General features: G+C 38.2%; 2 protein-coding genes across 2 annotated transcripts; both read right to left on the bottom strand.

Moving 5' to 3' along the window:
* Positions 1-4,000: 4,000 nt before the first annotated feature.
* On the bottom strand, positions 4,001-5,176 carry LOC136280665 (extracellular calcium-sensing receptor-like). The gene has a single exon (XM_066166301.1). The coding sequence runs from the start codon at positions 5,174-5,176 to the stop codon at positions 4,001-4,003; it is 1,176 nt and encodes a 391-aa protein (XP_066022398.1).
* A 33-nt stretch (positions 5,177-5,209) lies between these two features.
* LOC131779389 (metabotropic glutamate receptor 2-like) lies at positions 5,210-6,520 on the bottom strand. The gene has a single exon (XM_059095936.2). The coding sequence runs from the start codon at positions 6,518-6,520 to the stop codon at positions 5,210-5,212; it is 1,311 nt and encodes a 436-aa protein (XP_058951919.2).
* Positions 6,521-25,882: the final 19,362 nt, after the last annotated feature.

Raw genomic sequence — 25,882 nt, 5'->3', positions numbered from 1 at the left:
AGGAACATTATAAAGCCGACATGTTTACAAGATACACTGTTCACGAAATCAAATCTTCTTTAAAATTATCTATTGCATACAATATTTTCCCGTGACAATCGCGCTGAAAGGATAAAAGATGTCTGACGGCCAAAGTTTATTGGGGAAACCGAAATGATCAGATATGTGCTAAATTGGGATCTATAACCGGAGCAGCGCTGATCGTTTCTCAGGGTTGACTGGTTTCAGTAATTTTTTTAGGATATTTAACGGAGGAAACACCACAGAATATAGTGAGCTTGGATTATGCAGCAAATTTGCAGAAAAGGCATCTTAGAAAGCTAGGTAACTACCCGTTTGTCCACATTGGCTAAACGTGCTGGTATTTCACTGTAATCTTAGTGGTGGCTGGGTTCAGTGATTTTCTTCGGTGATTTTCTTCTTCTTAATTTGAGTTACTTTCAAAAATCGCTTGTTTCTTTAGAGAACCAGACGACAATGCTTAAGTTGTTTATAACTCATCCGACGTATTTACTCGAAAGGAACATTGTGAGGCCGACTTGTTTAGAAGATACACAGTTGATGAAGTCAGATCCTCTTTAAAAATTATCTATCATATCTAATATTTGCCCGTGACAATCGCACTGAAAGGATAAAAGAAGACTTATGACCAAAGTTTATCAGGGAACCGGCCAAACCGAAATGAACAGATACGTGCTATCTTCAGTGATTTTCTTCTTCTTAATTTGAAATTATTTTCAAAAATCGCTTGTTTCTTTAGTTAAAGAAACAGATGACCATGCTTAAGTTGTTTACTACTCATTCGACGTGTATACTCGATAGGAACATTATGAATCCCACATGTTTAGAAGATACACAGTTGACGGAATCACATCTTTAAAAATTACCTATTGTATAACAGAAAAGCACTGATCGTTTCTCAGGGTTGACATGTTTCAGTAAACAGAAAAAACACCACAGAATATAGTGGGCTTGGATTATGCAACAAATTTGTGGAACAGGCATCTTAGAAAGCTAAGCAACTACCCGTCTGTCCACGTTGGCTAAACGTGCTGGTATCTTGCAGTAATCTTAGACTAGGTTCAGTGATTTTTATTTAGAATATTTAATGGAGAAAACACCAGAGAATGTATCGAGCTTGGATAATGCAACAAATTAGCGGAATAAGCATATCAAACCCTCAGGCAACCACGCATCCAGTGTTTACGCTGGCCCGTCTGTCTACATTGACTGAACATGCTGGTATTTCGCAGTAATCTTAGGGATGACTGGGTTCAGTGATTTTTCCATCAACATAAGTGAAATCAAAGGAAATCACGCAACAAATTAGCAGAGTATGCATATCAAATTCCTTGACAACTAGGTGTCTAGTGTCTACACTGGCTTGATGTGCATGTTTCTCCGCAGTCATCTAGATGTTTTATGCAACCCCTGTAAAAATTCTCCACTGTATTTTTCATCTTGTACATTCAAATATTCATTTATTGGGTTTCTTATGACCATCAGTTGGCCCGACACTCCGCACTTCGTGTTTCTTCCCTAAATATATATAATAACCGTGGCTAAATTAGGTTAACTGTGCCTACGTGGTTTTTCCAAATTAAAATATAAGGGCAAATGCTCTTTGCTGGTGTAAATATCTGTTTCGCTCCTACCCATCTGCATCAAAAATATTTACTCCAGTATTACATGCATTGTAGGGGGATGTCAGAATAATGTAACTTTTGATTCTGCAAATCGTGTTTTAGAGGAGAGAAACTAACACCCCATCCACACCAGCAAAACATGTTTACATACACCGGGTTTAACTGAATGAAAATCAGAAACAGAGAACTGAAAAACTGAGTTTTACACTCGTTTCAAGTAGTCACTAACTTCTATTTTCAATGTGCTAAATTTGAAGTCGACAAACATCGGTTTAAACAGCTACTATGAAGAATAAAATTTTTTAACGTGTTTAACAAAACAGCTTTAGAACATGTTTAAGCTTTGCTGTGAATGAGGTGTAGGAGAGTCGATGATTTGCTTTGAGACTAAACTTAACATACAGCGTTAGACTGTGGCCTTCATTAGGTCATTAATAGAAGGATGGTTCTAATTTGGAGGTTCCATTTCAAATAAGGAAATTTCAATGCGGGATATTCCTTGAAATCAGGCTTATTATTTTCCCTCGGAGCTGATACCAATTCACGGAGTAACAGCCTGTTGTGGAAAGGTGGCTGAGGCTCATCGTTTTGCGTCGGAGCTGGCACCCAGTCACGGACTAACAGCCTGTTGTGAAAATGTGGACGAGGCTTATCATTTTTCGTCGGAGCTGACTCCACCAAAATGACACAGATGGTCAGCAGACACACAGCAAACAAGTAACCTTTCATGTCTGTGTAATAAAATGAACCGTGTTCAAAAAATTGAATCAACATAGATCAAAGAAGAAGAAACACTTTCAATTTTTGCGTCCAGTAGCTTACACCTTGAAGCCAAACAGCTATGTTCCGCAAATACGTACGTATCTGTGCATCCTGTTTTATTTTGTTATTGTGCATCGCTTCAGAAAAACTGTAATCACTTTTAACTAATTATCGTCATTGTCACCGACATCATCTTATCAAGATAAGCAACTGATTGATAACCAAGCAATTAATTGGAAAATCTTATTCATAAATCCTTAGTCATGTTGTAAGCGTAAGATGTTCCACAATTATAAATTTTATCCTTTAAAAACCAGAAAACTGTTGTGATAATGTCTCGGGCCCCTCCACCTACATCAAGAAAATATGCACTACGCGAAAATCCTCCTCTAGGGAAGGGCAACAAAGAGAGTTCATGTTTAGACATTTGGGCTCAATTGATTATGGAGGGTTTATTAGACTGTGGACTTATTTGGTTCATCAACAGCAGAAGGGGTTTTGCTTTTGAACTTGCAAAACAAACACCTAATTTTCATGAAGCTGAAACATTTGGCACATAAATATGGGATAGAAACCAGAATCCTCAGCTCTAATGTAAGTGACAGATGTTCCATACCCGTATGTTTTATCCTTTAAAAACCAGACAACTGGGTCAGTTGCAAATGTGTATCCTTGACCATGTCGCGATCTTCCTTCGTGTAGAGAAATATATGCCGTAGGGTCTTGTGGACAACTTTCCGAAAGTTATTCGCCAAATTAACTCTACTGAGCCGGATACTCCTTCCTAGACAATGAAAACTCTACTTCCCAAATCATGCACAAAAGTCTTCCCTTTTTTTCCTTTTTTTTCCTTTTTTTTTTCCTTTTTTTTCAGACTATATTTTCGTTACTGCTTACGTAGCTAGTGGTTATAGCAGCGAAGATCACTCTCATCTCATGTAGTTTAATTATCTGAGCATCCGCCCAAATGCTTAGCTAAACTTGGAAACATCACTGCGAAGGCAAAGTGTTTCCTAATTAGTCATGCAAGAAAAATAAGTTGTAGAAATAAGTTTTTCTGCTTAGAAACAAGACAAGACTTCTGCCTCAGCTCATAAATGCTTTCTGCCTCCAGTCCCAAAATTTGAAAGGAATCGGATGAACGAAGATATAAAAGGACTCTTTGCCTAATGTAAGGGCAGGGCTAATATGTGGAAAGGAGTCCATAAATAGGTATAATAAGGAATAGCCTTTAAGTCGAATCTAAGCACAGATGCTAAATGAAATATTCAATCGTGAGAGAAGATTAAAAATGCAAATGATAAATGCAAAATGTCAGTTTATTATTCCGCGCTTTCATAGCCATTTGTTTTCTGAAACAATGTTTCCTTTTGCCATCAGGGAGCAAATTTAAAATTCCCGATAACTAAGCCATCCTGAAAACTTAAAAAAGAAACAATCCATGGCAACTTTAAGCCTATATTTGTAATGCAGTCCTACTTAAAAGCTTAAATTTTCTTCAATAATGATTCACATTTCATTTACTAAGAAGTCTATGGCACTCTGGAACAAGATTATTGATATTAAGAAAGCTTATTGTACGATTCGGCTTCCTAATTAGATTTATCAAAAGCACGGTTTACGTGTACACAACTTGAACTAAACGAGAACTGAGTGACCTCTTGTCTTATGCCATTCACATCGTTTATCTCCTGCCTACAGAACAGAATATACATTTTGGGCAAAAAGAGACAACAAAGGAAGCCATACACGTTCAACAGATTTGTTACACAGTCCACAACAGTTACATACCATCCATCCAAGCACAATTCTACTGGGTGATAACAAAGCAATGAGAACAAAAATATGTACATGGAAAAAGCGATTCGTTTGGCCTCGCTGAAATTTTCAGGAATCTTCCTAATCTTAAAGGCACAGAACGACGACAGAAGCATTTGGAAGAAAATACAAAAACATGTTGCTAAGAATAGAGATTTTCCAACCGAGCTGGAGTATGCCTTGCATTCGTTAAAGGTGTGACGCTTTGGATAGATATGTCGCATGTTAAAGGGTGGATCCAAAAGCAACCATGGAAACAACACCGACAACAGTGGAGCTAGAGATGCTATAACAATCCCAACTTGTGCTTTGTTTGGAAGAGAAGTAAATTCCAAACTGGTCAAAATGGGAACCCGAAAAGCATTGGAAATAAGCAACACCTTAACCAATAAGATGGAGAGACAGAAGTTATAGGTCTGATAACGTAACGGGTATATGATCTTGCAAATTGCATTGGTGGACATAAAGACATTAATGAATGCCAAAGACAATAATGACAGAATTACGATTAAAAGAACAACGCTAAGAGTTCGATTGGAAGCCTTGACAATGGGTCTATTCCAGAATTTATAGAGGGCTGCCAGGAAAATCAATGTAACAACAACACCGAGCGTAGCAAAGGTAAGAATTATAATTTCACTCGCACTACCATAACTTATGTCAGCGGAGGGTAAAGTGACACACTCTGTTTTAGCCTGGTTGGACATTGTTCCGATAGGGCATTCACTGCAGCTTTCAAAACCAGCGGATGGGCTGATGGTTCCACCACGACATGGAAGGCACTGCCAACAACAAGGAGAGGTAAAAGATTTCCTTGTTCCAGGAGGACACTGCTCCGAACATTCAGATTTCGGGGTGCGACCAGATGTACTCGTCCAATTCAGGGCTTCATGAAAAATCAAGCGAGTTTTGTTCCTCTTTGAATTTTTCCATTCTCCTATCAGCACCATTTTTACGCTCTCGACATCTCCATTGAATACTTTTTATAGCTGAACCGCCGAACCCTTGTCACCAAATCGATCGAATGTAATTTTTCTAGTTAGACCGTCAAAACTGACTCTGCTAAGAAGCTTCTGCACGTTAAAACTACTGGCTATCTGCAGATTTGCCCGATCTTTGATCCCGTCATAGCTAAAATTTCGATTAAAAATATCTAGTGCGTGTGCCACGGCATATACAGCGTCGATGATGTTCGGAACAAAGGGGCTGTAGATTTCTTTAATCAAGTCTTTAGAACACTGCTCAATTTGGCGACGAACACACTTCTTGCTCCTCAAAAGCTTCCATATTTCGCTTGTACTGTAATTCCATTCAGGAAAAGTTCTGCTGTCTCTCTCCTTCACCAATAAATCTTTAAAATATTCCTTGAAGCCAAAGTCGCTGAATTCGTGCAATTGAAATCCCAAAGAGCTCTCGAGAATACCTTCTATTGGCAGTGTGGAAGTTAGAAGAGCATCGCTCAAAATCCACACACGTCCAGTTAGGTTTTGCCTCTGAACCTCTACCAAAAACTTCGTTTGGTAATTTTTGTATAACCATAAGATCACAACTCTGATATTGTCCATTTGTTTAAGCTTTCTTACTATGTTCCCAATACTCAGATTCAGACTTTCGTGGCGTACAAATTCCGTCAAAGCAATACAGAACGAGCTTCTTCTTGAGGTACTTTCACTAACTACTGCCCATGCTCCATTTCGTCCATACGAATCATCTAGTCCAACGACAGCAACATAACTCCAATTGAAGTGCGTAACCAAGTCAACCATTGCTTTTGTAAGAAAAGTATCCGAAGGCAATGTTCGAAATAAATGGTCATAGGTAAGGGAGCTAAGTTCAGCACTAGTAGCTGTTCCACTTATGCTCGAAACATTGAGCATCCGAAGAAATCCAGCAATGAATGGCGCAGTGCTCGATTCGCTTAGGCCTATTAAAGAAATGATTGCTTTCTTTCTTGAGGCATTTCGGCTTAAATTTACACAAGCATCAACAGTCAAAAGTTTGTAAACAAGTCCTGCAGCTTCTGAAAAGTTTTCACAGTAATCCCTTACGTCATATTCTAGGGTAATGTTAGAAAGAAGACTTGTGTCGTTGTTTATTCGTTCCATTGCGAAGATCATGGCCTGCATCTGACTAAGTTCTCTCATATTTATCTCTCCACATTGGCTCCCTGGCATGTCTGGCGGCTGGTGCACGCTGAAAAGTCCGCCCAACATGATATCGCCTTCTCTGTATGGAGCCTGAACAGCAGCATAGAAGCACAAGAAAAGAAACAACTGGTATTGCAACGAACTCATAGCATTTCTCTTCTTTCTCCGCTTACTTGTTGGTGAACCCAACGCATAGACATTAGTTATTTGTACATACGTGTATTTTGCAGATAAGGTGGTGATCAGTAACTTTTTATGTTAATTTCAATTTAGAAACCTGAAGTGTTACTCTACAAACAACAGCCAATCGTTATCACTTGTGAGCTTCTAGCTCGCTGGTTTAATTTATAAACTATAAATTAATGGTGACCACATTTTAGGGGTGTATGAATTTAAAACGTTCTCGGACATTGTAAAGCTAGCTTGGTGTCAAAACAAATTAAAACCGTTGCTCTTAAGTTTTCATTTTCTCTTGCTTTTTTTCTCTCTCTCCCTCTCAATTTTTTTTGACAAGTTACCATATGTATTGGAAAGAGCAAAAGAAATACAGAACCACGCCTTTGTTGCTTTATAATTGAAAACTAGCCAGACAGTTTGACGCAGCTGCTAAATGGAGCTGTTGTGTGGCGAATAAAGAGAAAAAACAATAGCATATCTATATAGAACTTACTTCTTCAATTACAGATAAACACGCATTAAAAATTTTCAAATGCAAATACTACTCCAACTAAGTAGGACTTATTTTTCTGAATTTGACAATAATTTACATATTAATTCAAACTTACCTTCTTACAAACAGTGTTAAAATAACTTCCAATAAAATAGATAAATATTTCACTAAATTATAAGAAAGGAAGATAACTAGAACATCACCATGCCCGGATGTCACCATATGTTTTTCAAAACAATGTTTTCTTATTTTGCCATCGGTGAAGCTAGCTAGACCTTCTGCTGGTCAAACCATCCCAGAAACATAACAAAAAAGCATTCCGTAGCTTTATCTAGTGTTTGTTGCAGAATTCTTTATTGCGTTAAGGAAAATCTATGCGGAGCGCTGGCTCGACAATCAGTAGAACTGTATCTTTCCGATTTCTTGCGTTTATTTTACGATCCATCCAATATCCGAACTTCCTACATTCAAACGATCTCAACTCTCAAGTCTTCTGGTACAGGATAGCGATTCTATTAATCTGCTATTATAACGGAAATACACGCCTAGACTACGTTAAACCAGGATTGACATTACTTATTCGTGATTTACCAAAATCCCAAGCTATTTCCTGTAAACTTGATTTTAACAGCTGTTTCCCATTATACGCCGATCAATACTTAAGTAATTTACAACCGCACGCACGCACGCACACGCACACACACACTCTCAGACAGTTAGGTTTTGCCTGTGTACCTCTTCGAAAAAACCTTCGTTTCGTAATGCGCGTAGCACCACAACATCACAACTTCGATTTTGTGCATCTCCTTTGGTTTTATAACCACTTTCCAAATGCTGCGGTTCAGACTTCCACGGAGTGTAAGGTCCGTCATAGCAATACAGAATGAACTTTTTCTTGATGTAGTCTTGTTAACTACTGCCCATATTCCATTTCGTCCATAAACAAAACAACACAAAACAAAACGAGACAAAAATGGAATAAAAAGCGAACCAACATTCAAAAACAAGACACATAAAACCACCAAACAGAATATAGGGTTACAGGAATCAACTGATCTTATGTTTAAAAGCAATATCGAACTAAACCACAAACCTGAAGCACACCTGGAAACAGGAATTTTAAAAACACGACATGCTCCGATGAGAATATTTCAGTTCACTTTAATCTTCGTTGTATCCTATGTTATTTAGGCTGGTAATACAAAATGATCATAGAAATAACTTACATGATATAATACATATCAATAAATAAGAATTAGTAGTATTCATTGATAACGAAGTGCAGCAACAGCGGCAATCCTTTTTATTGCCAGCTGCTGATAAGCCTAAATGTAAATAAAAGATCAAGAAAAATATATGTTATCCATCAAACAAACAGAGAGTCAGTGTCAGTATCCATCATACCTCTCGCCTTAACAAATCCATTTCCCTTTTACTAAGATCACACGTGATGACTCGGCATCGACTAACTTATAGCATTTGATCGTAACTTCAAAGATTTCAAGCATTCGATACCATTTCTTTTTGCAACGGAATCCCGAAAAAGCCGCCACTTACCCAGTGTAAAATCAAGTATTGAAGTCCTTAACAACATGAGGGGTTTTACTTTTGAAGTTGCAATACAAATACCTAATTTTCATGAAGCTGAAATATTTGGTACATAACTATGGGATGGAAAACAGAATCAGTAGCTCTGATGTAAGCGACAGATGTTCCATACCCGTATCTTTTATCTTTAAAAACCAGAAAACCGATTCAAGGGCAAGTGTGTATCCTTGATCATCTAGTGACCTTCCCTCGTGTAGCGAAATATGTGCCGTGGAGTTGTCTGGACAACTTTCCGAAAGCTGTTAGCCAAATTAACTCTGCTGAGCCAGATTTTCCTTCCTAGACAATGAAAACTCTACTCTAGAATGTTCTCTTAATTATATCAGGTATCTTGAGGCTCGCTTTAAATTCATCTCAATTTGTAAATGCAACTTCTCAAGAACACCGTTGTATGAATGCCTAGTAAATCACTATGCTATGACGCATAGGATTTTTGAGGAACGGAGCGCGCATCAGAAGTCCCCAAAAGTGAGGACTAAAGAAACATGAAATTCACGGTGAAAGAGCAAGGACCTCTCGAATAACGTAGAACCTTGTGGAGAGATCAGGTAAATTTTATAGTGACGCAACCAAACTACTTCAAAGTCCCCTTCCACTGGGGAGAGATGAACAATATCCCCCCTTGTGGCTCATACAGTTTACTTATCTACGCATCTGCCCGAAAGCCTGATTAAAGAAGGAAACAGAAGCAAATGTTTTTTAGTTAGCCAGACCAGAAACATTTATTGCAGAGACAGGTTTAGCGGCTAAGAAAAAAGACAATGCTTTCTTCCTCACATGACGCAGATGATGCTTTCTAAAACTATTTTTAGCGGCTTTGCCACTACGAAATAAGTGTTGACTAGTTTCCATCGTAGCTCCTCAATGTGTCCTAAGAACTGGGACCGTCAACAATGGCCAGCGGCAAAGTCGAAATCGAGGAGACTCTGATAGGTCCCAAAATAGGAGAGGGAAAAAAAGGAAGATTAAAAATGCACATGAAAAATACAGAGGGTCACTCTATTATTCAGTGCACACGTGGCTATTTGTCTTCCTCATCCGCAAGGTTTCCTTGCTTAGCCATCGGGAAGGAAACCCTCCTACAAAATAAACAATCCTGCACACATAACAAGGAACGATCCATAGCAGTATTTCCTGATGATTTTAATCGTTACTGCCTATGCAAAAGTCGAGTTATAAATATTGTTTCAATAAAGTGTCAGTTAATAACATAAATTTTCCTCAATCATAGATCTATTTTTTATTTACGTACATGTAAAAGTCTCTGACACACTCAAAATAACACAATGATTTTAAGAAAGCTTATTTTACGACCCAGCTTCCTTATTAGAACTATCAAAACTGGGTTTACGCGACTTTACGTATACAATTTGAATGAACTAAACGAGAACTGAGTGACTTCTTGTCTGATGCTGGGCGCATCGTTCATCTCCTTCCCAATCCATGCGCAGTAAGTCTTCTTCCTTATTTTTGTTTTTTGTTTTTTTAATTTTTTGTTGGCGTTACTGCTTAAGTAGTGTTCATAACAGCTAACATCATTCTCATCTTCATGCAGTTTAATTATCGAAGCATCTGCCCAAAGGCCTGGCTAAACTTGGAAACATCATTGCGGTGGTAAAATGTTCCCTAATTAGCCACACAAGAAGCAAATGTTGCGGAAATAAAGAAAGAAGACGAGGCTTTTGCTTTAGGTCACAAATGCTTTTTCCTCCAAGCCACAAATTATGCTGATGTAAAAAAAAGCCTTTGAAGCCTTTGAAGACTTTAATTGTGATGCAGTGCTAATTAAAGGCATAAATTTTCTTCAATAATGGATTCACATTTCATTTCCTTAGAGGTCTATGGCACACTCAAACAAATTTACTAATCTTAAGTACTATCAAAATTACTAATTTAAGTACTATCAAAAGCACGGTTTCCGCGTACGTACGTACGCGTACTTGATCTAAACGAGAACTGAGTGACTTCTTGTCTGATGCCATTCACATCGTTCATCTCCTGCCTAAAGAACAGAATATAGATTTTGGGCAAAAATAGACAACAAAGGAAGCCATAGGCGCTCAACAGAGTTGTTACACAATCCACAACCGTTACATACCATCCAACCATGGACAATTCTAACGGGTGATAACAAAGCAATGAGAACAAAAATATGTACATGGAAAAGGCGATTCGTTTGGCCTCGCTGAAATTTTCAGGAATCTTCCTAATCTTAAAGGCACAGAACGTGGACAAAAGCATTTGGAAGAAAATATAAAAACATGTTGCTAAGAATAGAGATTTTCCAACTGAGCTGGAGTATGCCTTGCATTCGTTAAAGGTGTAACGTTTCGGATAGATATGTTGCTTGTTAAAGGGTGGATTCAAAAGCAACCATGGCATCAACACCAACAACAGTGGAGCTAGAGATGCTATAACAATCCCAACTTGTGCTTTGTTTGAGAGAGAAGTGAATTCCAAACTGGTCGAAATAGGAACCTGAAAAGCACTGGAAATAAGCAACACCTTAACCAATAAGATGGAGAGACAGAAGTTATAGGTCAGATAACGTAACGGGTATATGATCTTGCAAATTGCATTGGTGGATATGAAGACATTTATGAATGCCAAAGACAATAAGGACAGAATTGCGAGTAAAAGAATAAGGCTTACTTCTCGATTGGAAGCCTTTACAATGGGACTATTCCAGAATTTATAGAGGGCTGCCAGACAAAGTAATGTAACAACTACACCGAGCGTAGCAAAGGTAAGAATTACAATTCCACTCGCACTACTATAACTTATGTTCGCAGAGGGTAAAGCGACACACTCTGTCTTAGCTTGGTTAGACATTGTTCCGATGGGGCATTCACTGCAGCTTTCAGAACCAGCGGATGAGCTGATGGTTCCACCAAGACACGGAAGGCACTGCCAACAACAAGGAGAGTTAAAAGATTTCCTTGTTCCGGGAGGACATTGTTCCGAGCATTCAGATTTGGGAGGGCGACCAGATGTAGTCGTCCAATTCAGGGCTTCATGAAAAATCAAGCGAGTTTTGTTTCTCTTTGAATTTTTCCATTCTCCTATCATCACCATTTCTATGCTCTCGACATCTCCATTGGGTACTTTTTTAAACCTGAAAATGTCATAATAGGCCGAGCCCCTGTCACCAAATCGATCGAAGTTGATTTTTCCAGTTAGTCCGTGAAAACTGACTTTGCCAAGAAGCTTCTGCACGTCAAAACTATTGGCTACCTGCAATTTCGCCCGATCTTTGGTCTCGTTATAGCTAAAATTTTTATTGAAAATATGTAGTGCATGTGCCACGGTATATACTGCGTCGATGATGTTTGGAACATAGGAGCTGTAGATTTCTTCAATCAAGTCTTTAGTGCATTGCTCAATTTGGCGATGAACACACTTCTTGCTCTTCAAAAGCTTCCGTATTTCGCTTGTACTGTAATTCCATTCAGGAAAACTTTTACTGTCTCTCTCCCTGACCAATATATCTTTTAAATATTTCTTGAAACCAGAGTCGCTGAATTCATGGAATAGAAATCCCAAAGAACTGTCGAGAATACCTTCTACTGGCAGTGTAGAAGTTAAGTGAACCTCGCTCAAAATCCACACACGTCCAGTTAGGTTTTGCCTCTGAACCTCTGCCAAAAACTTTGTTTGGTAATTTTTGTATAGCCATAAGATCACAACTCTGATATTACCCATCTGTTTAAGCTTTCGAACAATGTTCGAAATACTCAGAGTCAGACTTTCGAGCCGTATAAACTCCGTCAAAGCAATACAGAAAGTGCTTTTTCTTGAAGTACTTTCGCTAACTATTGCCCATACTCCATTTCGTCCATACGAATCATCAAGTCCAACGACAGCAACATAACTCCAATTGAAGTGTGTAACCAAGTCAACCATCGCTTTTGCAAGAAAAGTATCCGAAGGCACTGTTCGAAATAAATGATCATAGGTAAGGGAGCTAAGTTCTGCACTAGTAGCTGATCCGCTAATGCTCGAAACATTGAGCATCCGAAGAAATCCTGCAATAAATAGCTCAGTGCTCGATTCGCTTGGGCCTATTAAAGAAATAATGGCTTTCTTTCTTGTGGCATTTTGGCTTAAATTGACACAAGTATCAATAGTCAAAAGTTTGTAAACAAGTCTTGCAGCTTTTGAAAGGTTTCCACAGTAATCCCTTACGTCATATCCAAGGGAAATGTTAGAAAGAAGACTTGTGTCATTGTTTATTCGTTCGATTGCGAAGATCATGGCCTGCATGCGACCAAGTTCTCTCAAATTTGTCTCTCCACATTGGCTCCCTGGCTTGTCTGGCGGCTGGTGCACGCTGAAAAGTCCGCCCAACATGATATCGCCTTCTCTGTATGGAGCCTGAACGGCAGCATAGAAGCACAAGAAAAGAAACGACTGGTAGTGCAACGAACTCATAGCAATACTCGTCTTTTCTCCGTTTAACTGTTATTGAACCCAACGCATAGACATTAGTCATTTGTACGTAGGTAAATTTTGCACATGTGGTAGTGATTAGTAACTTTTTATGATAATTTAAATTCAGAAACCAAATTTGACTCTTCAAAAAACAACCAATCATTATGACTTCTTAGCTTTTAGCTCGGGGCATGGTGTAATTGATAAGCTATAAATTCATGGTGAACATATGTTAGGAGAGTATGAATTGAAAACGATCTCGAACATTATAATGCTAGCTTTATGACGGAACAAATTAAAACCGTCGCTCTTAAGTTTTCATTTTCTCAAGGGTTTTTTTTCTCTCTCTCTCTCTCGATTTTTTTAATCAAGTTACCGTATATATTGAAAAGAGCGAAAGAAAAACAGAACCATATCTTTGTCTGCTTTGACGCAGTTGTTAAATGGAGCTGTTGCGTGGCGAATAAAGAGAAAAAACAATAATGTATTTGTATATATGTTAATTACAACGCAGCTTTTACAGATTAACACGCATTTAAAATTTTCAAATGCAAATACCACTCCAACTAAGTACTTACTTTTCTGAATTCGAAGATAATTTGCATATTGATTCAAACTTACCTTCTTACCAACAGTGTAAAAGTATCTTCCAATAAAGTAAATAAATATTTCACTAAATGAGAAGACAGGAAGTAAATTAGAACATCGTTCTGCCCAGATGTGACCATATGTTTTTCGAAATCATTTTTTTTTTTTGCCATCGGACAAGCTAGCTAGATCTTCCGCTGATCAAACCATCCCAGAAACATAACAAATAACCATTCCGTGACACTATGCGGTGTGTTGAGACCTCGATTTAGCTAGCATTTCGATGTTCGAGACCGTTAAATTCATACACTCCTAAAATATGGTCAGCATTAATTTATAGTTTATTCATTACACCATGCAGAGAGCTAAAAGCTCACAAGTCCTAATAATTGGCTGTTTTTTGTAGAGTAAAATTTTACAATAATTTGCATATTAATTCAGACTTACCTTCTTACCAACAATCTAAAAGTGACTTCCATTAAAATAATAAATATTTCACTAAATGATAAGACAGGAAGTTAATTGGAACATCAGATGTCACCATATGTTTTTCGAAACCATATTTTCTTATTTGCCATCGAAGAAGCTAGCTAGACTTTCCGCTGATCAAACCATCCCAGAAACATAACAAATAACCATCCCGTAACACTATGTAGAGTTTTGAGACCTCGATGCGAGTTCGAGATCGTTTTAAATTTATTCAGTCCTAACATATGGTCACTATTAATTTATAGTTTATAAATTAAACCAGCGAACTAGAAGCTCACAAGTCATAATAATTGGCTGTTTTTCGTCGAGTAAAATTTGGTTTCTGATTTGAAATTAGCATAAAAAGTTACTGATCATGGGCCACTTCGGCCTCTATAAAGCCATTCTGCTTGGAACTCTCGTAGTTACCCTTCTCTAGAGGATGATTTTCACATAGTGCATACTTTCAGCAGCAGTTTGCACAAGGATATGAATTGAGTTCTTTATTAGATGTATGTTGAATCCTCAATGACATGAAATGTGCCAAGCCATGCCGTAGACGCGTCTTCTATGTCCCACATATTACTTTACAATGTAGGCCACTAATCAACTTGAAGGAGTTACTTGTTTATTTTTTGCCCTCTTAATATTTGATTTCACCTTGGGTAGGTGGCGGCTTTTTTTGGGATTGCATTGACGAAAGGAGACAAAAATGGACTAAAAAGCGAACCAATATTCAAAAAACAAGACACATAAAACCAGCCAACAGAATATAGGGTTACAGAAATCAACCGCTCTTATATTGGAAAGCAATATCGAACTAAACCACAAATGTGAAGCACACCTGGAAACAGGAATTTTAAAAACACGACGTGCTCCGATGAGAATATTTCATTTTATTTCCATCTTCGTTGTATCCTACGCTATTTAGGCTAGTAACACAAAATGATCATAGAAATAATTTACATGACACAATACATATCAATAAATAGGAATTAGTGGTATTCATTGATAAAGATGTGCAGCAACAGGAGCAAATTGCCAGCCGCTTATATTCCTAAATGTGAATAAAAGATCGAGAAAAAATAAATGTTATCCATCAAAGAAACAGAGAGTCAGTGTCAGTATCCATTATACTTCTCCCCCTTAACATTTCCATTTCCCTTTTACTAACATCACTCGTGACGACTCGGCATATGCTAACTTATACAATCTGATCGTAATCTTCAAGCATTTCAAGCATTCGACGCCATTCCTTTTTGCAACGCAATCCCTAAAAAAACGGCCTCCTACCCAGGGTAAAATCAAATATTAAGAGGGAAAAAAAAGTATCTCCTTCAAGTTGGTTAGTGGCCTACATTGTAAGGTAATTTATGGGACATTGAAGACGCGCCTAGGGCTTGGTTTGGCACATTTCATGTCAATGACGATTTCACGTACATTTAATAAAGAACTCACTCATATCCTTATGTCAACTGCTGCTGAAAGTATGCACCATGTGTAAATCATCCTCTAGAGAAAAGCAGCTAAGAGAGTTCATGTTTAGACATTAAGGCTCAATCGATTATGGAGTGTTCATTAGACTGTGGATTTAATTGGGTCACAGCATATGGGGTTTTACCTTTGAAGTTGCAATACAAATACCTAATTCTCAAGTAGCTGAAACATTTGATCCGTAAATATGGGATAGAAACCAGAATCCTTAGCTCTGATGTAAGCTCTTATGTAATAATAATAATAATATTAATAATAATAATAATAATAATAATAATAAGTTTATTAAACTCCCGTGCAGTAACTTACTCAATTAGCGAGTTATAGTACAATGAAAACTTAATAAGATCAACTATGTACATTTCTGTATGCATTAAGTACAAATTATATACACCACACCAGAACATGCATCACATTTGTTAAAAATACTTAAAAGTGAAAAAGTCTTCGGTGCGCTTCGTTCTGCAGGTAGTAACGTTTTGTAAAAGTACACATGGTCTGATTTGTGCCTTAGGGAGTAGGGACAGGTATCGTCTAAGCGTGTTAGTGGAGGAGGATGAAGAGGCTGGTTAAAGTCCTTCATTTTGCACATATACTCTTTACACATATCTTATCTCTTCTACACGCAAGGGTCTCCACCCCTGTACTAACTCGAGGGCATCTGAGTAGCTATCAGCACACGGGAAAATTATCTTAAGCGCCCTTTTCCGTATGGATTCAATTTTGCTGACAGATAACCTGGAATGGATTGCCACACAGGCACGGCGTACTCTAGAAACAGAGCTTGTAGAGGCCTTTAACATGCTACCATGATCAACGCCGGCTTGACGTAGAATACGTAGGGAGTAGAACCTCTCGAAAGCTTTTTTTATATACGTAGTCAACATGACTATTCCACCTAAGGTCGTTATCGAAAAATAATCCTAAAATTTTTTAAGTCGATACACGTTCTGTATCGTTGTTGCCTACAAGTAATGGTATGAGAGTAAAGTTAGGATATAACATAGAGTTAATTAACATCTCTTTACATTTAATAGGATTTAGTCTCATGTTTTGATCCATAGAAAAATTGTGAATGTCAGATACGGTCGAATTGAGCAGACTGATAGAGTTCCTGGGTAGCATTTCTATGACAGACGTGTCATCCACAAACTTGACTCTCGGGTGCCAATCAGCTAAAGGATTGTTTGTCATTAGTGTGAAAAGTATCACTCCTAGTTTAGTTTCCTGAGGCACACTTCCCTTGAGGAATTTCCAATCTGATAATGCTGACCCTATTCTTACAGCCTGCTGTCTGTCTGTTACGCAGCAATCCAACTGATGAGCGCGGGATCAACCTCTAGTTTTCGCAACTCAGTCATTAAGATGTTATGATCAATTAGATCAAAGCCTTTCGAAAAGTCAGCGAAGAAGACCCAGGCACTTTGAAATTTTTTTTCCGTAAGGACGTAGTCGTGGTCTTTCAGAGAAATATCAGTAGAAACGCGGAAAATTTTGGCGGCAAGTTCGTTTATGTTGTCATCGCTAGCGTCTTGTTTTCTCCCCTCATTCGACCTTTTTCGCGTTGATTTGGACTTCTTCGGACTGTATGCTGATTAAATATTGTTGGAACCGTGCCACGTGCTGGCCTTTTAATTCCAGAAAGTGTCTTCAGGATTTGTTTAGTCTCGTAGTGTTTGGAGCATACATGCAAGTTCTTTATGGACGTGAACTCCTTATCAGCGCGACGACCGAAGGCACTCCATTTCTTTCTTAGTCCCTCTTCGCCTGGAAACTAGAAAAAGTTGAGGTCCGGCCTTGTTTAGAGTTATTTTTGCGCACAGGGATGGCACAAAACTTCACATTCGACTTACAGTCACTCCGATCTCGCTTTCAAAATAAGCGCATATTTCCCTCGGCCTCGGCTTGGTGCTGATAATTAGTTACCAGACTATCTCGCACAAAAAATTCGAAACTAGCCTTTTACAACGCAATTTTTTACAGATAATCACGCTTTAAAAATTTTCAAATGCAAATACCACTCCAACTGAGTAGAACTTCTCTTTCTGAACTTGACAATAACTTGCATATTAATTCAAACGTACCTTCTTACCAAGAGGGTCTCAATTGGGCTACCCGTTAGCCGAAAATGGCCAAAAATGCAAAGGGTCATTGATTCGCTCCTGTCATTGAAGCGGCTACTTTAATTTGAAGTAAATTTTTATTTTCAGTCGAACTGATTTTTGCGTACATGGAATTTATTTTGCACTCGTAAAAGAAGAAGTAGTCAACTGAACAAATAAACTAATATTACAAAGAAGGTTATTACACATGTCAATTTCAGTTGAAGCGACGGGCCAATATTATACTTAAAATTTGTGTTCCATATGCGGCTAGTAAGCTTCGATGTACGATCGGTGGTGACACTTTTGAAATGTAGTTGCGTAAAGAACTTCTCGATTCTTAAATAACTAGTCGCCTGATCTATATTTGGCATGTTGCGCTAAAATAATTAAATATTCACACAAAAAAATGACAAACGGCTTGAAAAATGCAAATTAGTCACTCAATTATTCAGCGCACACTGACAATTTGTCTTCCGCAACCGCAATGCTTCCTTTCTTAGCCATCGGGGAAGCAAAACCTCCGACCAAATAAGCCATCCTGCCAACATAACAAGGAACGATCCATACTAGTATTTCCTGGTGATTTTTATCAAAAGTCAAGTAATAAATGTATTTGCAAGATAGTGTCAATTAATAAAATGAATTTTCCTCCACCATAGATTCCATTTTTTATTTACGTGCATGTAAAAGTCTTTGACACACTCAAAATAACAAAATTATTTTAAGGAAGCTCATTGTAAGATTCAAAAGCAGGGTTTACGCGTACACAAATTGAATGAACTAAACGAGAGCTGAGTGACTTCTTGTCTGATGCTATTCGCATCCTTCATCTCCCTCGCAAATCATGCACAAAATGTCTTCCTTTTTTTTCCTTTTTTTTTTTTTTTTTTTCAGACCTTATTTTCGTTTCTGCTTAGGTAGCTAGTGTTCATTGCAGCGAAGATCGCTCTCATCTCATGCAGTTTAATTATCTAAGCATCTGCCCAGAGGCTTGGCTAAACTTGGAAACATCATCGCGGAGACAAAGTGTTTCCTAATTAGCCATGCAAGAAGCATACGTTGCGGAAATAAGTTTGCTGCTAAGAAACAAAACACGGCTTTTGCCTCAGGTCACAAATTCTCTTTGCTTCCAGTCCCGAAATAGGAAATGAAATGGATGGACGAGGGTATTAAAAGACTCTTTGCCTTGTGTGAGGGCAGGGCTAATATGTGGAAAGGAGTCCATGAATAGGGATAGCAAAGAATAGGCTTAAAGTCCAATCCCAGCACAGATGCCAAAGAAATAGTCAATCATGAGGGAAGATTAAAGATGCAAAATGTCAGTTTATTATTCCGCGCTTTCGTTGCCCTTTGTTTTCTTAAATAATGTTTCCTTCCTCGCCATTAAGGAAGCAAATTTAAAATTCCCGATAACTAAGCCATCCTAAAACATAAAAAGAAACAATCCATGGAAACTTTAAGTGTTTTTATGGCTTGAAGCTTATATTTGTAATGCAGTGTTAATTAAAAGCTTAAAATTTTCTTTAATATTGGATTCACATTTCATTTACTTAGGGGTCTATGGCACACTTGAACAAAATTACCGATCTTAAGAAAGCTTATTGCACAATTCAGCTCGCTAATTGGAACTATCAAAAGTACGGTTTACACGTACACAACCTGAAGTAAACGAGAACTGAGTGACTTCTTGTCTTATGCCATTCACATCGTTCATCTCTTGCCTGAAGAACAGAATATACATTTTGGGCAAAAATAGACAACAAAGGAAGCCATAGGCGCTCAACAGAGTTGTTACACAGTCCACAACCGTTACATACCATCCATTCAAGGACAATTCTACCGGGTGATAACAAAGCAACGAGAACAAAAATATGTACATGGAAAAGGCGATTCGTTTGGCCTCGCTGAAATTTTCAGGAATCTTCCTAACCTTAAAGGCACAGACCGAGGACACCAGCATTTGGAAGAAGATATAAAAGCATGTTGCCAGGAATAGAGACTTTCCAACTAAGCTGGAGTATGCCTTGCATTCGTTAAAGGTGTAACGTTTCGGATAGATATGTTGAAAGTTGAAGGGTGGATCCAAAAGCAACCATGGCATCAGCACTGACAACAGTGGAGCTAGAAATACTATAACAATCCCAACCTGTGCTTTGTTTGGAAGAGAAGTGAGCTCCAAACTGGTCATAATGGGAACCCGAAAAGCACAGGAAATAAGCAACACCTTTACCAATAATGTGGAGAGACAGATGTTATAGGTCAAATAACGTAACGGGTATATGATCATGCAAATTGTATTTGTGGTTTTAAAGACATCAATATATACCAGAGAGAATAATGCAAGAATTGTAAGTAAAAGGGAAAGGCTAAGCTCCCTATTAGATGCCTTGACGATGGGACTATTCCAGAATTTGCAGAGGGCAGCCAGACAAAACAATGTGACAACTACTCCGAGGCTGCCAAACGTTAGAATCACAATTCCGGTTATATTCGTATAGCTTATGTTGGCAGAGGGTAAGGCGACACATTCTGTATTCGCTGGGTTAGATATTGTTCCGTTGGGACATTCTCTGCAGCTTTCAGAACCAGCAGATGAGCTGATGGTTTCACCAAGGCACGGAAGGCACTGCCAACAACAAGGTGAGGTAGAAGATTTCCTTGTTCCAGGAGGACACTGTTCCGAACATTCCGATTTCGGAGGGCGACCAGATTTAGTCGTCCAATTCAGGGCTTCATGAAAAATCAAGCGAGTTTCGTTTTTCTGTGAATTTTTCCATTCTCCTATCAGCACCATTTTTACACTCTCCACATCTCCATTGGGTACATTTTTAAAGCCGAAAATGTCATAATACGCTGAGCTCCTGTCGCCAAATCGATCGAACTTGATTTTTCCAGTTAGTCCGTCAAAACTGACGCGGCCAAGAAGTTTCTGCACGTCAAAACTATTGGTTATCTGCAGTTTCGCCCGATCTTTGGTCTCGTCATAGCTAAAATTTCGATTGAAAATATCTAGTGCGTGTGCCACGGCATATACGGCGTCAATGATGTACGGAACATAGGAGCTGTAGATTTCTTTAATCAACTCGTTAGAGCACTGCTCAATTTGGCGATGAACACACTTCATGTTCTTCAAGAACTTCCATTTTTCGCTTGTAATGTGGTTCCATTCAGAAAAACTTCTATCGTCTCTCTCCTTGACCAATATTTCTTTTAAATATTCCTTGAAGCCAGAGTCGCTGAATTTATGGAATTGAAATCCTAAAGAGCTCTCCAGAATACCTTTTACTGGCAGTGTAGAAGTTAAATGAATCTCGCTCAAAATCCACACACGTCCAGTTAGGTTTTGCCTCTGAACCTCTGCCAAAAACTTCGTTTGGTAATTCTCGTATAACCATAAGATCACAACTTTGACATTGTCCATCTGTTTAAGCTTTTTAACTATGTTCCCAACACTCAGATGCGGACTTTCGAGGCGTATAAACTCCGTCAAAGCAATACAGAACGAGCTCTTCCTTGACGAACTTTCGCTAACCACTGCCCATGCTCCACTTCTTCCATACGAATCATCTTGTCCAACCACAGCAACATAACCCCAGTTAAAGTGCGTAATTAAGTCAACCATCGCTTTTGCAAGAAACTTGTCCGAAGGCACTGTTCGATATAAATGTTTATAGGTAAAAGAGCTAAGCTCCGTACTGGTTGCTGTTCCAGTTATACTCGAAACATTGAGCATCCGAAGAAATCCACCAATGAATAACGCTGTTCTTGATTCGTTTGGGCCTATTAAAGAAATGATGGCTTTCTTTCTTGGGGCATTTTGGCTTAAATTGACGCAAGAATCAACGGTCAGTAGTTGATAAATGAGTCCCGCAGCTTTTGAGAGGTTTCCACCGTAATCCCTTATGTCATATCCTAGGGAAATGTTCGAAAGAAGACTTGTGTCATTGTTTATTCGTTCGATTGCGAAGATCATGGCCTGCATGCGACCAAGTCCTCTCAAATATATCTCTTCAAATTGCGACCCTGGCCAGTATGGCACCTGGTGCACGCTAAAAAGTCCGCCCAACATGATATCGCCTTCTCTGTATTGAGCCTGAACGGCAGCATAGAAGCACAGGAACAGAAACAAATGGTAGTGTAACGAACTCATAGCAATACTCTTCTTTTCTCCGTTTACTTGTTGGTGAACCAAACGCGGAAACGTTAGTTATTTGTTCGTAGGTGTATTTTGCAGATATGATAGTGATAAGTTTGACAGTTTGACGCAATTGTTAAATGCAGCTGTTGCGTGGCGAATAAAAAGAAAAAACAATAATATATCTATATAGAACGTTCTTCTTCAATACAACGCAAATTTTTGCAGATTAATACGCATTAAAAGCTTTCAAATGCAATTACCACTTCAACTAAGTAGTACTTATTTTTCTGACCTTGACAATAATTTGCATATAATTTAAAACGTATCTTCTTATCAATAGTCTACAAAAAACTTCCAATAGAATTAACATTTCACTAAATTATAAGATAAGAAGTAAATAAGTGCATTGTTCTTCCCAGATGTGAACATATGTCTTTCGAAACAATGTTTTTCGAAACAATGTCTTTCTTAATTTGCCATCGGAAAAGCTATCTAGACCCTCCGCTAATCAAACCATCCCGGAAACGTAAAAAAAAAACCAATCCATAGCACGTTGGACGAATGAATTTTCCTCAATAATAGATTAAATTTTGTTTAAACACCTAGAAATTAGCAATACTAACCGACGTTTCGGAGTTTTCATGATGCCATTGCCAAGGTAAATGTTAGGATAATGAATTCTGTGAGTATTATTAACCACAATGAAGTTACATGATGAAGAATGTGAGATTACATTGCAGAAATATTTTAACACGGATCGAGGCGGATTGTATGTTCATAGTTAGTTTTAGTTCTCTGATGAATAACATCGCATGCAAGAAGCAATAGAATTTATTTTCCCATTTTTATAGAACATCGAAGCGCCTCAGTAGGTCTTCATGGACCTTGTCATGTTTGTCTTTGTAGTGTTTATATAAAGAAGATGACCGTTGTTTATGTTCATCCACACGTACGTGTAAGTGTCCGCGCGTATAGCCCACACGAAGTACTCCACTACAAAGGACTGCGATGATGCTGGGAACGAAAATACAAAAAAAAAAAAAAATTTCTTGTTATCATAGTATCTCGGAATCAATGCAATAAACATCATACGAAAGACTTTCAGATCTTGACGCAGCCAATCGTTTTTCCGGCAGAATCGACTAGACTAATCTACTCAGGGTTATTCTACTGTTATTGCGATATATGGTACTGTGGTCCATATTGCACTGTGCCTTATATTGTACCAATTTTGCATTGTGCTACCTTTCAAAGGCACACTGTGATACACAAACGCTTAAAATTACGAGGACCTTATTTTCTTTGAAAAATGCCATCTACTTTATCAGTATGGTTGTATTTTAAAGGTTTTTTTTAATTATGTTGGGGGATAGTTAGAGAAAGAGGGATTTGTAGCCAACAACTACGAAAAAAATCTTTTACCACGAGATCACACAACTGAAGGATAACTGAATTCGCCTTATCATATCCATTTCCCTTTTATTAAGATCGTACGTGACGACTCAATCCTTTTGATCAGATCTCTTTATTTTTCAGAGGTTTACGGAAATTAAATTTCACTCGAACAAAGACTTGTCGTGACACTTTTTACGACTCTAATTTAAGACAACTTTGGAGGACAATTTACAAAAAACTACGGAATTGAGCAAAAAACAAATACCACAGCCATGTAGATTAACTCTATCTTATCCATCGAGGTGACTTTCGTGAACATCACATTTCAATCAAGTAAACAGGAAGACTTGAATGACACCTTATCGGTTCACCTAAGTCAAATACGCGAAAACCGATCAAATGCAAGGTAAATTTTTGAAAAAGTGAGGCGTTCTTAACTGATCTAACTACCATCGCTGGGAAGTAGGTGCCATAGAAAAGGTAACTATGGAAGAAACTTTGCCGCCCGATCTTTACGAAAACTTTATAACTCCGTGAACTTACTTAATTTTCGGCAATCTCCAAGTTTGGCCGCCATTTTGAGGGACTTTTCAACATGAAGCGTAGCAGATAACCATCAGAAATACATACGAAAGCAATTCAAATTAACCTTTATTTCCAATTTCTGGATTCTGATTATCTGTGGGCAGATTATCAGAAGATTTTTGTGAACATTCGAACATATGCATTAAATTATCATAATAAGCATTAGGGCTCTCAGTCTTAATGCGAAGCCATGCTTCGTGTTGCAGACAACTTTTTTCAAGTACATTTCGTTCCAAATAGGACTGGCATCAATTCGTAGATTTATGAACAAATCTTTACCACGTAAATAAATGTGTTTAGATAATCGAGATATCCACTGAACCTCTTGTATCGCATCAGAAGTAACGTGTCTTGTCTTTGCCCAACTCTGAGAGCGTGGAGTGGCAAAGAAGCGAGACATGAGTCTCGCGTGGAGCGGCTTCTCTATGCTCACAGGAAACGCGTGACCCCACTATCTTTAAGAAAAATAAGAGACTGCTCGGAGTCTGTATTCCGTTCAACCATTTCATAAGAGTGACGCGACTCACGAATTACAGTAGGCTTCTCCTTTGGCGTGGAAAATGAAATCGTATCGAGTATACAAAGTTTAGTGATTTCCTTTAGATCTCCCGGACTTGTATCGCATTAGAAACAACTACAAGTACATCACTTGATAAGCTGCCACCTGTCTAAAGAGGTCTTAAGTGAAAATGAGCTAATCTTGGCAAGGACTGGCCTATTTCACCTCGCTCAGGAGGATAAACAAAACATGTGAATTTGCTACAGGCATCGCCACACTTCAGGGAAGTTTTGGAGAAGTGCAAAGGTAACATGTCAGTATCCTATCATGATGGTGTCAGGAAGCGTATCCAAGGCAAAGATGTAATTACGTTGCATATGTCTCAGGGCATTCAAAAGCTGTTTGGAGTTATTATTCCAGTTGAATCAGGTAGTCTTCAGCAACATTTTCTGTTATCTATTTTTATCTCGTGACATTTCTGCTTGAAAAGAGAAGAAACTCTATATTAGATTAACGGTACTTAAGTACACATCACATTGAAAAAACATAGGTGTAAGTGCTTTTAATTGCAGATGGAAATATTTACAAGGTTGCTTGGTTGATAATCAATAATGTTTTTGTAGAAGATCAAATTAACTGACAACGCAATACACTTATTCATGCGTACGGTTCACAATTATTTACGGTCAGTTTTCCTCTGTTTATATGATTCTCATTAACCAGTATGATTAAATTTGCAGACCAAAACACCCCTTATTTGATTAAGAATAATGCAAGTAAACAGTGCATGTCGGTTTTCAATTCTTGATGGATGCTACCGGGCTTCACTTTCACTGAGAAATTTGCAATCGCTTACTTCAGTTCTCTGTGTCCCATCCCGTAAGAAGCAGAAGAAAAAAGTTAAAGTGAGTCTTGGCTGAGACAAGAAGGATCAGAGAAGAATCTACGATCCCCAGAAACGCCACTTTTAAACAAGAGACAACTAAGGTAAATTGAATTCAGTGGTATTTGTTTTATTGAAAACTATTGTTCAGATTATAAGATATGCGAATTACTCTCCCCACCGATTTTTTCTTACATTCTGTTAATCAAAAATTTTCGTAATTATTAAGGTTTTCTTGTTGATCATCTTAATAGGTACAGTTTCCAGGATCCAAGGGGAGCAAAGAGAGAATAATTTTCTGTGTAGTTAGGTAAGGCAACGTGCCGGATTTATACTTCTTCCGGCGTGATAACGATAGTGACGACAACAATGGGTAAAAAGCACAGTCCGCTAATAATGACGATTATCATGGTTATAAACAAATCTCAGTTATAGTCCTGAAAAAAATCTTAGGGGGTCCTTTGAACCATCCACTTCATCTCGCCAGAAGTCAAAGTTGCCTACACTCATTCTAGGGTTCGTGCGATCTTACGGCGAGTTTTCAATTCCGGTGTGTTGCGCGCGCACGACTTTAGATAGAAAAAACCTGCACGGGCCTTAACTTAAGAACGCGTCAGCTGAATGAATCAAATCTCTATCATTTCG

The sequence above is a fragment of the Pocillopora verrucosa genome, chromosome 5 (genome assembly GCF_036669915.1).
Source record: "Pocillopora verrucosa isolate sample1 chromosome 5, ASM3666991v2, whole genome shotgun sequence".
In the NCBI taxonomy this organism is placed as follows: domain Eukaryota; kingdom Metazoa; phylum Cnidaria; class Anthozoa; order Scleractinia; family Pocilloporidae; genus Pocillopora; species Pocillopora verrucosa.
Note: the sequence above shows the minus strand (reverse complement) of the source record. Positions and strands in the feature narration are given on the sequence as shown.